We start from the raw sequence: 12,035 nt of genomic DNA on the forward strand, positions 1-12,035 counted from the left end.
CTTCTTCCAGCGTGAGAGCCGGCGTGGTGTCGTGGTTAAGAGCAGTGGTTTGGAGCGGTGGACTCTGATCTGGAGAACCAGGTTTATTTCCCGCTTCTCCACATGAGCGGCGGAGGCTAATCTGGTGAACCGGTTTGGTTTCCCCACTCCTCCACACAAAGCCAGCTGGGTGACCTTGGGCTAGTCACACTCTCTCAGCCCCACGTACCTCACAGGGTGTCTGTTGTGGGGAGGGGAAGGGAAGGAAGATTGTAAGCCAGTTTGATTCTTCCTTAAGGGGTAGAGAAAGTTGGCATATAACAACCAACTCTTCTCCTTCTTCTTCTTCCAGGTGCGCGCCCACCAGCTGGTCCTGCCGCCCTGCGACGTGGTCATCAAGGCTGTTTCTGAGTATGTTGGCTCCATCAAAAATCCCTCCAACTTGGATGTGATCGCGAGAGACGTCTTCAAACACTCCCAGGTGAGAGAGATGTCCATGTCGAATGACATGAGATTGCCTTCTCTCCCGGAAAACCTGTATTGCAATGTTGGCAATACAACACGTGACACTCTAATCCAGGGGTGTCAAATTCATTTGTCACGAGGTCCAGATATGACATAAATGTCATTTGCTTGGGCTGGGCCAAGCGTACCATAAAATTTCATGCCAGATACCAGAGACACAAACTTTATAGAAGACACAGGCAAAGTCAATTAATGATATTATGTCTTTATTTGTTTTTAACTTAAAATACAGACACCCTTAAAACAATACTAGCCTTACAGTATTTTCTTTTTATTTAACAGTCTTTGATCATTGAGACTTGGGGCTGGGGAAGGCGACTGGCTCACGGGCCAGATATGAGCCCTCAAGGGGCCGAATCCGGCCCCAGGCCTTATGTTTTTAGACCCCTGCTCTAACCGCTACACCATGCTGGCCCTGGAAATGGCAGCTGGCCGCGCTCTTGTCTGCACCCTGATAATTTCCCGCCTTCTCCTTTGGTTTCCTCAGTCCAGGACCGAAGATAAAATCGAGCGTTTTAAGAAGGCCGTAGAATATTACTCGGTGGCCACAAAGGCACCCCCTATGATGGCGGGCCAGTCCCCGTATGTTCGTGAGTATCCAGGAGACGCTGGTCAACTTCTACCTCTCTCTCAACTGCCTTTTCTCCCACTGTCCAAGAAGGTGAGGCCCTGCCTGGGAAAATCTACAGAGCCGTCAGCTGGGAGAGGTCAGATCTGGACTTAAACCTCTAGAGCGGCCACTTCTGAGCCCAAAGAGGGCTTTTTTGTGCCTTTCATAAGCTACGTGCCTAGGAGAAGTGCGGTGGGGGTGGCTTCTCCCGTCACAGTACCGTACGGAACCAGAAGCTCCACCTGTTGGACTTCTCCTTGGCACAATGTGTTAAAGGCACAGGAGCATCTCTTAGTAGTTAAGGTGTTCATCTGTGTTCGATCATCCTTAGTGCATCTCACTCTTGCCGTGAGAACGTCAGCCATAGCTAGTTGGGTCAGGCCCCGTCTCTGCTTTGAGCAGAGAAAGATACCCCCGAAGAAGCTCGTGCGAAACGCTCAGGGGGTACTTTAATGATTCAATTTTAATTCTGTTCCCTCGCACAGATCGTTGCCTCTTGTCACTGTCTTTCCTTTCTGGGAAACTCTTTTAGTTGTCAGCCAGCATGGCGTAGTGGTTAAGAGCGGTGGTTTAGAGCAGTGGACTCTGATCTGGAGAACCGGGTTTGATTCCCCCACTCCTCCACATGAGCGGTGGAGGCTAATCTGGTGAACTGGATTTGTTTCCCCACTCCTACATACGAAGCCAGCTGGGTGACCTTGGGCTAGTCACAACTCTCTCAGCCCCACCTACCTCACGGGGGGAGGGGAAGGGAAGGTGATTGTAAGTCGGTTTGATTCTCCCTTAAGTGGTAGAGAAAGTCGGCATATAAAAACCAACTCTTCTTCTCCTTTTTCTTCTCCCAAGTGTAGCTGAGGTGCGCGCTCTGGAGCCGGGCTACTGCTGAATCAGCTAATGCAGCAGCAGTCCAGAGAGTCGGTTCTCCCCCCTGGAGACTGTACGAGGCCTTTGCCTAACTCGTAATCTTGACCACCTTTTCTAACCCCTGATTAAAACCAAACAAGAGAAAAACTTGTGTGTGCTTTTGCTTCCCCAAAAAATCCCATTCAAAATGGGCTTTGCATTTCTCCTTGGGATTTCTCAGCAAAAAACCCACAAAGAGAACTAGTTCTCAAAGAAAAAAAAACGTGGGGAACAACTCTTCAGATTTGAATCCTACACTGCTGCCAACCAAGCTCCCTGGCAGGGCATCGGGCATATGAAGGATTGTCCAAGTTTGAGAAGATCAGGGGGTGGGGGAGAAGAAGCCTTACTGGTTTAGAAGAAGAGGAGTTGTTTTTTATATGCCCACTTTCTCTGCTGCTTAAGGAAGAATCAATCCGGCTTACAATCACCTTCCCCTCCCCACAACAGACACCCTGTGGGGTAGGTGGGGCTGAGAGAGCTCTAAGAGAGCTGTGACTAGCCCATGGTCTTCCAGCTGGCTTCGTGTGTAGGAGTGGGGAAACAAATCCCGTTCACCAGATTAGTGTTCGCCGGCTCATGTGGAGGAGTGGGGAATCAAACCCGGTTCTCCAGATCAGAGTCCATCACTCCAAACCACCGCTCTTAACCACTACACCACGCTGGCTCTTAGGGGAGATGGGACTGATCATACTTCAGAGCATCCGCCGAAAACCTCTTGCTAAACACGTCCCCGCCTGTGCCGTTGACAGGTATCCCCCCCCTTGGCTCTTTTAACAGCCCCGGCAAGGTTACTCTGAGATTCCGGGCGTGTCCTGTGTATAATGAGATGCCTATTCTTCCTTTCAGTCCCAGGTTTTGGACCCAACCAGTTTGGAGGGCCGGCGCCAATGAACCGCAATCCAATGGTCCCTCTCACTGCAGGGAAGGCCGTGGTAAGTGCTCAGGCTGGCTTCAGGCAGATGGTTCATTTGGGGCTGGCGTTTCAACCGTCACCACATTTACCGTGGGTACGTCGGCAATCGTGCCTCACTGCTGATCGGGGGACTGGCGCAGGCCCGAACCCCAAAGAGGTGCTGAGCTGGGCAGAATGGTGGACTGAAGTGGTCGTCTCCTGCCACTCAAAACTGCCATGGAGGGTGAAGGACATGGGCTCAAATGCTCTCCCTGTAACAAACAACCCTCTCCATGATGTGCTACTTTGCTATCTGCAGGGAGCCTTATGCACATGAACACATGAAGCTGCCTTCTACTGAACCAGACCCTCGGTCCATCCAAGTCAGTGTTGCCTGCTCAGACCGGCAGCGGCTCTCCAGGGTCTCAAGTGGTGGTCTTTCACATCACCTACTTGCCTGGTTCCTTTAACTGGAGAGGCTGAGGATTGAACCTGGGACCTTCTGCATGCCAAGCAGAGGCTCTGCCACTGAGCCACGGCCCCTCCCCAGGATAGGTTGGGTTAAGTGATAGGGATTGACCCAGGGTCACCCAGCCGGCTTCTGGGGCGATGGTGATTTGAACCTGGGTCTCCCAGATCCTACTCTGAAATTCTAGCTGCTATACCACCATGGCTTTTGTGGAGTGGCTGCTGTTGAACAGTAGCAAGCAGCTGATCACATGAGTAGGAGAGCATTCCAAAAATCTATTCTCCGCAAACTGTCTGTAATCTCAAGTGGGACAGCCCAGAATTCCAGCACCTTCATTTACGTCCTCCCGTACAACGCGTCGATCAGCTAAAGGAAAGCCCAATGTTATGCATTTGGCAGAGGGGCTGTATACATTGCGCAAATAACATTTTATAGCATTTGGTCCTATTTGGGAGATAGGTACCAGATGGTACAGGGATGGTCTTTTTCTCCTCGTCCCCACCTCAGTCAAGATGTGCTGCAAAGAATAAACATGGGTATGTTTAGCCTGAAGAGGAGAAGACTGAGAGGTGATACGATAATCATCTTCAAGTACTTGAAGGGCTGTTGTATAGAGGATGGTGCTGAGTTGTTTTCTGTTGCCCCAGAACCGGGTTGAAATTAAATCAAAAGAGTTTCCATTTTAGGCAGCTCTGTCTGGATTCTTTTTAACTGCATGGGGGAGGGAATGAACCTGGGACGATCTGGATTCAGAGAATGAACCTGGTTTCATGGAATGAACCTGGGACCGTCTTCCCCATTGAGCTGGGGCCACCCTACCTGGGCCTCCCCTAGAAGTCCTTGAGAAGTCGCTGTGACTGCAGTATCCATCCCTGCTTCTCTTTGCTTCTGTCTCCAGTTTGCACCCCAGGTAGGGCCAAAGATGCAGTACCAACCACCTGCCCCACATGGCGGCGTTGGCACTTCCTCATCTTTTCTTCCCGGCCCCGGCTCCAATTTTCTCTTCTCTCCTCACGGCCTGACGGACGCAGCCCCCTTCCACGAGGACCCTGCCTTGAAGGGCGGACCCTACAACAACTGGCCAATGTCTTATGACTGCTGCCCTCCCAAGTTCCCCAACCACCACCTGAGTTCCAGACCTTCTCCATCATCCGGACCCGGGTCTTCGCCCTCCTCCTCTTCGGATGGGGAAGAACACAACGGAGCCAGCTCCAAGTGAGTGGGTTTCTGAGATATGCAAAGCCAGCTGTGGGAGAACGAGCGTGGTGTAGTGGTTAAGAGCGGTGGACTCTGATCTGAAAAACCGGGTTTGATTCCCCACTCCTACCACATGAAGCCAGCTGGGTGACCTTGGGCTAGTCACAGCTCTCTTAGAGCTCTCTTAGCCCCACCAAGCTCACAGGGTATCTTGTGGGGAGGGGAAGGGAAGGTGACTGTATGCGGGTTTGATACCTCACCCTGTGAGGTAGGTGGGGTTGAGAGCTCTAAGAGAACTGTGACCAGCCTAAGGTCACCCAGCCGGCTTCGTGTGTAGGAGTGGGGAAAGCAATCCGATTCACCAGATTAGCATCCGCTGCTCATGTGGAGGAGTGGGGAATCAGAGTCCGACGCTCCAAACCACCGCTCTTAACCACTACACCACGCTGGCTCTCACCACGCTGAAAGGTTGGGGGTCCCCTGATCTTGAGGTCATGCAAGCCAGTTTTAATAGACTGAAAACTACTTCTTTTTGCCATCTTCTCGGTATGGAGTTGGGGTCACTGGGGCTGGGGGGGAGGTAGTTGTGATTTTCTTGCATTGTGCAGGGGGCTAGATGACCCTGGTAGTCCCTTCCAACTGTATGATTCTATGAGGGGGGGAGAGAGGGAAAAGGATTCTAGGTTTACAGTTCCTCCGAGATGCGGGACTGCTGCTGTATTCCCCCTTTTCCTTTTGTTCCTCCAGCCACGTGTCTGAAGCGGCACCCCGCAAGTCTGGCTGGGAGGATCCCGGGGGTGAAAAGATAATGAGCCAGGGATGGGGGCAGCCACCCAGCGGCTCCGGCAACTCGGAGAGAAACCTCAGCGGCCCCGAGGGCCACATCCCCTCCCTGCTCTCCATGGCGACCCGCAACCACATGGACATCACCACCCCACCACTGCCTGCTGTCGCCCCGGAAGTGCTTCGCGTGGCCGAGCACAGGCACCGCCGGGGGCTTATGTACCCGTTCATCTACCACGTCCTTACCAAGGTGAGAGAGGGGTGGCAGAGCAAGGGGATGTTCCCAACTATATATAAATACTAACCCCCTCTGCTGTTATATCTTCCCCTGTTTCAATCTGGGATTTATTCCGTCTTCTCACCTAGTTGAAGTTTTATGTTTTACAGTCTAGAAGCACCTTAGGTGAACTAGGGCAGTGGTTCCCAAACTTTTTGAGTCATGGTGCGCTTTTCAGGAGAGAAATTCATTATGTAGCACTAATTTTCACCTAGCGCGTATGTACTAAACCAAACGACAGTCATATTTTTCTTTCCAATCTTTTCACGGAGCACTAGGAGACGTTTCGCAGAGCACCAAGTGCTTGTTGGAGTACAGTTTGGGAACCTCTGGACTAGGACATTAAGAGCCAGCGTGGCGTAGTGGTTAAGAGCAGTGGTTCGGAGTGGTGGAGTGATCTGGAGAACCGGGTTTGATTTCCCACTCCTCCACATGAGCAGTGGAGGCTAATCTGGTGAACCGGGTTTGTTTCCCCACTCCTACACACGAAGCCAGCTGGGTGACCTTGGGCTAGTCACAGCTCTCTTGGAGCTCTCTCAGCTCCAACTACCTCACAGAGTGTCTGTTGTGGGGAGGGGAAGGTGATTGTAACCCGGTTTGAGTCTCCCTTAAGTGGTAGAGAAAGTCGGCATATAAAAACCAACTTTTCTTCTTCTTTATATGATTTTTATAGGGCCATTTTAAATGTTGTATTAATGCTTTTACCGATTTAATAGGATATCTATATTCTTGGTAAGCCGCTCTGGGCCCAGTCTTGGCCGGGGAGAGCGGGGTAGTAAGTGGAAATAATAAATAGATAAATAAACTATGTTACCTCTCTTTGGGGCAGTCTTAGGTGACTCAGAAGCAGCCGGGGGGTGGGGGGGAGAGGGGCTGAGAAGCAGCACTTGCGGATTTTCTCTCCCTCCCTTCGCCCCCCCTCCAGGGCGAGATCAAGATCCCCGTGTGCATCGAGGACGAGTGCAACAATGAGCTACCACCCGGGGCCGTCCTCTTCCGGGCGGCGCGGCAGTACGTCTACGGCGTTCTCTTCAGCGTGGCCGAGACGCAGCGGCGCATGGAGCGCCTGGCTGTGCGCAAGCGGATCCCTGTGGAAAGTAGGTGGGCGGGGTAGGTGGGGCTTTAGCCCGGCAGGCCTTCTGATTGGCTGTTGGAGATTTGATTGGCTGTCTTATACTGAATCAGGCCCTTGGGTCCATCAAAGTCACTATTGTATACTCAGACCGGCAGTGGCTCTCCAGGGTCTCAGGCAGGGGTCTTTCACATCACCTACTTGCCCAGTCCCTTTAACTGGAGATGCCGGGGACTGAACCTGGGACCTTCTGCATGCCAAGCAGATGCTCTACTACTGAGCCACAGCCCCTCCTTTAACACATGAATATATGAAGCTGACTTCTACTGAATCAGACCCTTGGGTCCATCAAAGTCAGTATTGTCTACTCAGACCGGCAGTGGCTCTCCAGGGTCTCAGGCAGAGGTCTTTGCCTGGTCCCTTTAACTAAAGATGCTGGCGATTGAACCTGAGACCTTCTGCATGCCAAGCAGAGGCTCTACCACTGAGCCACAGCCTATCCCCTATAACATGAACACATGAAACTGCCTGATACTGAATCAGACCCTTGATCCATCAAAGTCAGTCTTGTCTACTCAGACCGGCAGTGGCTCTCCAGGGTCTCAGGCGGAGGGTCTTTCCCATCACCTACTTGCCTGGTCCCTTTAACTAGAGATGCCACAGCCCCTCTCCCCCGTGTAACTGTGTAACTGAAGGTTTGAACCCATGAAGCTGCCTTATACTGAATCAGACCCTGGGTCCACCAAAGTCAGTATTGTCTACTCTGACCAGCAGTGGCTCTCCAGGGTCTCAGGCGGAGGTCTTTCACATCACCTATTACCGGGCCCCATTAGCCGGATATGCCAGGGATTGAACCAGGGACCTTCTGCATGCCAAGCAGAGGCTCTACCACTGAGCCACAGCCCCTCTCCACAAACACATGAAGCTGCCTTATACAGAGTCAGACCGTCAGTGCGTCAAAGTCAGGATTGTATGCTCTGACTGGCAGCGGCTCAGGCCCAAGGCACTCTCCTTTCCTCCACAGTCTCTCCCGTCATTGTCAAGGAGTGGTCGGCGTACAAGGGGAAGTCCCCCCAGACCCCAGAGCTGGTCTCAGCCCTTGCCTTCCGGGAGTGGACCTGCCCCAACCTCAAGAAGCTGTGGCTCGGCAAAGCCGTGGAGGACAAGAACCGGCGCATGCGGGCCTTCCTGGCGTGCATGAAGTCGGACACACCTGGCATGCTCAACCCCGCCAACGTCCCCACGCACCTGCTGCTCATGTGCTGCGTGCTCCGGTGAGTGGGTCGGAGCTGGAAGGGAAGCCAGATAACGGAGGCAGAGAGAGAGGGGGAGGGGTCATGAGGGTAGACTCTTGAGTGCAGAGGCTCCTTGGGCTGACGAATGCTGAGGAGGACTTGGGGGTGCTCCGAGCTGAAGGTTGCAGCAGGCAGTTTGGGAGAGAGGAGGGATTGTGCTGGAGACGATGAATTTGGGGGATGCTCTATTTAGGGTGATTTGAGCTGAAGGTTTCAGCAGGCAGTTTGGGAGAGAGGAGGGTTTTTCCCGGACTTTGAAGAGCTGGTACCACTGGATCAAGTTCATCAGTTTTGTCAAATAAATTTGAACCAAAAAGTTATAATTTGATTTTGGAGAGATGTGCAATTAGTTGTTACTGTTTTGACATTTCATTGTTATTATCTTCTTTAGTGAGTCAATCAAACCCCTGTTTTGAATAATGCTTTCTATAGGATAGGGTAGAGGGGGGGCTTGGGTTGAGTTGGTGGAACCAAGGGGGCGGTGGCCTTAAAAGTTTGGGAACCACCGGGCTAGAGGGACTGATGGCCCAACTCAGTCTAATGTCTTCCTGTTCCCAGGCTCTGTGACAGCAACCGAACTGGTCCTGTGTCTAGCACAAGCCAGAAAGTTAAGCTGGCCCGAGACTCCAGATCATCTGGGAATGCGTTTTGACATCTGCCGGTTTTGAATTTCCTAGCAAAGCTTTGCCTTCTAATAAAGATTGCAGTGCAAAAATTCCCCCTTGTACACCTCTGCCTGTCCCAAGGCACAACAGAATAAGAAGACGGAAAGTTTTTCAGGCTCATGCTAGTGGACGCACGCTCCTGCCCCGTGGCTTTCCGTTCCTACCAGTACATAGTGGGGTGACTTTCACTCTTTCTCTCTGAAAGGCTGAGGGAGTTGGGAATGTTCAGTCTGGAGAAGAGGAGGTTGAGGGGTGGACATGATTGCTCTCTTACGTATTTGAAGGGCTGTCACTTCGAGGAGGGTAGGGAGCTGTTCGTGTTGACAGAGGACAGGACTCACAATAACGGGTTTAAACTGAATGCGGAAAGGTACCGGCTGGATATTAGGAAAAACCTTTTTACGGTAAGAGTAGTTCAGCACTGGAATCAGCTGTCTAGGGAGGTGGTGAGCTCTCCCCCCCCCCCCGCCAGTCTTTAAGCAGCAGCTGGGCAAACACCTTGTCAGGGATGCTCCAGGCCAGCGGTTCCCAAACGTTTTGAGTCATGGAGCACTTTTCAGGAAAGAAATTCATCACGGAGCACTAATTTTCACTTAACACTTATATACTAAACCGAACGACAGTAGTTATTTTTCTTTCCAATCTCTTTACGGAGCACTGGGAGATGTCATCATCATCATAGACCTTTAAGGGCGATCTGGCTGCGACATCTGTCACCCCATTGATCGCCAGGGTTGATTCGGCTGATCTGGCTGGCTAGGCAGGTGTCCCCTATCTCCCTCTCCGCTCCATGTGCATCCCTCCCGAAGCTGTGCGCTCCGTGGAAGAGGACGACCATCTCAGATAGACGGAGTGTACCGTTCTTCGGTCAAGGGTATACGATAGCTGCGCTCCCCTGCTAGAACCTCCAAACAAGAACAAGGTGCACTGGGAGATGTCTCGCGGAGCACCGAGCGCTCCGTGGAGCACAGTTTGGGAACCGCTGCTCTAGGCTGATCCTGCATTGAGCAGGACTAGATAGCCTTCCAGCTCTATGATTGTAATGATTCTTCCTTGTCTTAGGTACATGATACAGTGGCCTGGAGGTCGGATTCTGCACAGGCATGAGCTGGACGCCTTCTTGGCCCAGGCTGTGTCTGCTCAGCTCTATGAGCCAGACCAACTTCAAGAACTGAAGGTAAGGGCCGAGGGGGCGGGATCCCGCCACGTTTTCTGCGCCAGAGGAGGAACGGGGTTCACTGGATCGGAGCTCGCGGGACTGAGGAAGAGAAGTTGGTTTGTCACGCGGTTCTCTGCAAGAGCCAGCATGATGTAGTGGTTAAAAGCTGTGGTTTGGAGCAGCGGACTCTAATCTAGAGAACCAGGTTTAATTCCCCACTCCTCCACATGAGCGGACGGACTCTGATCTGGAGAACCGGGTTTAATTCCCCACTCCTCCACATGAGCGGTGGACTCTGATCTGGTGAATCGGGTTGGTATCCCCACTCCTACCACATGAAGCCAGCTGGGTGACCTTGGGCTAGTTGGAGCTCTCTCGGCCCCACCTACCTCACAAGGTGTCTGTTGTGGGGAAGGGGAAGGGAAGGTGGTTGTAAGCCGGTTTGATTCTTCCTTAAGTGGTAGAGAAAGTCGGGATATAAAAACCAACTTCTTCTTCTAAGAGCTGCAGTGACAGGTAAGCAGCCCATTTTTACCTGAGCGGTTTTGCTCTGTTGAGTTAGGAGGGGCTGGTAACCAAGAGTGGAATGCAAAAAGTGGGGGTGGGGGCCTGGCTACCGACACGTCCTCCTTGAAGGCCAAGGCGTTTTTCTTCCGTTTCAGATTGAGAAACTGGATGTCCGGGGGGTCCAGGTGGCCGCTCTCTTCATGAGCGGGGTGGACACGGCCCTCTTCGCCAACGATGCCTGCGGCCAACCCGTCCCCTGGGAGCACTGCTGCCCGTGGATCTATTTTGACGGGAAGCTCTTCCAGAGCAAGCTGATCAAAGCCATGCGGGAGAAGGCGCCTCTCATTGACCTCTGCGACGGACAGGTAAAAACCCTTGGAAGAGGGATAGGTGTGTATAGCATTTGCCCTCGCGGATGGCCTTTTTTCTGTACCGGGTGCTGCAGCCACCTGCTGCTGTAACCACCCATTCCTGTGCCTGGAGCAGGCCCTCGGTTCTGTGAAGCTCCCCATCCTCGCCAGGTTTACGGATGGTATGACGATCCCCCTCCTGTCTCCCCGTTTGTGCTGAGGGAGAGAGAGGGACTGCTTGTTTCCTTTTGCCAGAATGTTTATTTGGAGTTTTAACTCTACTCCTCCGTAATCCCCTTATTTTACCTCAGAAGGAAATGAGCCGTCAGAGGCTTTTTCAGGCTTTTTCGTATATAGGTGCGAGGTGAAAATTAGTGCTCCGTGACGGATTTCTCTCCTGAAAAGTGCTCCGTGTCTCAAAAAGTTTGGGAACCGCTGCTGTAGACTATTTAAGGAGTACTACCTTTCATCAACGACTATGCCCATGCAAAACAGAGAAAGTGGAAACAATAGAACATGTTCTGCTGCAGTGTCCCTTCTACGACGACATAAGATCACAGTACATTCTCCCCGTACTGTCATCCTTTTCTGGGAGAATGGAAGAAGCTAAAGTTTCCCTTCTCTTAGCAGACTCCTCTCGGGAGATAACCACTCAAGTAGCCAAATTTTGCCTCCCGTCTAGTCGGATTCGTAAACGGCTAACTGAAAACCTTTCCCAGTAGAAGATCTTTCCTCCTCTTCTTCAAATCATCCTTCCAGAATCATCAACTTTTATTATTTTATTTTATTTTTTTAACCAAACTTCATTTTTTACCTAGAGCTGATATTAAGGGTTACTGCACTTTGTATTCCCAGCGATGTATTAAGAGTTTGAAAATGTTATAAAAAACATCGCTTTAAAAGGGGTTTTGGATACTACGGCTAATAAATGGTTGGAAGACGTCTTCACAGCTAAAGGGGCCAAATAAAGTGCGAACAGTATTTTTTATAACGTTTTCAAACTCTTAATACATCGCTGGGAATACAAAGTGCGGTAACCCCCATTGTATCGAAATAAAACTTTCCTTTATTTAAGGCAGGGGTGTTGAACTCAATTTTTGCGAGGGCCGGATATGACATAAATGCTACTTGGTCGGGCTAGGCCATGCCTCACCAGCCCAGATTGAGAGTTGGGGTGGCTACCTTGGCTGGCTCACGGGCCGGAGATAAGAGCTCTCAGCGGGCTGGAGCTAGTCCGCTGGCATTATGTTGGACAACCCTGATTTAAGTTGTTTTTTTTTTTTTTTTTTAACAAGCATGTCTTGTCTTTATGGTCTTCCACTAACTGGCATACAAGCACGAATAGCCCC

The 12,035-nt window shown here is 51.5% G+C and overlaps 1 protein-coding gene across 1 annotated transcript in view; it reads left to right on the forward strand.

Moving 5' to 3' along the window:
• FAM120C (family with sequence similarity 120C) overlaps positions 1-12,035 on the forward strand; it is a 37,106-nt gene that overhangs the window by 18,417 nt on the left and 6,654 nt on the right. Inside the window, exons 4-12 of the mRNA XM_056867388.1 lie at positions 332-460; positions 992-1,094; positions 2,867-2,952; positions 4,280-4,596; positions 5,326-5,611; positions 6,564-6,735; positions 7,735-7,984; positions 9,733-9,847; positions 10,492-10,701. Coding sequence (XP_056723366.1) covers positions 332-460; positions 992-1,094; positions 2,867-2,952; positions 4,280-4,596; positions 5,326-5,611; positions 6,564-6,735; positions 7,735-7,984; positions 9,733-9,847; positions 10,492-10,701 — 1,668 coding nt within the window. The remainder of the gene's footprint in view (positions 1-331; positions 461-991; positions 1,095-2,866; positions 2,953-4,279; positions 4,597-5,325; positions 5,612-6,563; positions 6,736-7,734; positions 7,985-9,732; positions 9,848-10,491; positions 10,702-12,035) is intronic.

Source organism: Euleptes europaea, chromosome 1 (genome assembly GCF_029931775.1).
Source record: "Euleptes europaea isolate rEulEur1 chromosome 1, rEulEur1.hap1, whole genome shotgun sequence".
Taxonomy (NCBI): Eukaryota; Metazoa; Chordata; class Lepidosauria; order Squamata; family Sphaerodactylidae; genus Euleptes; species Euleptes europaea.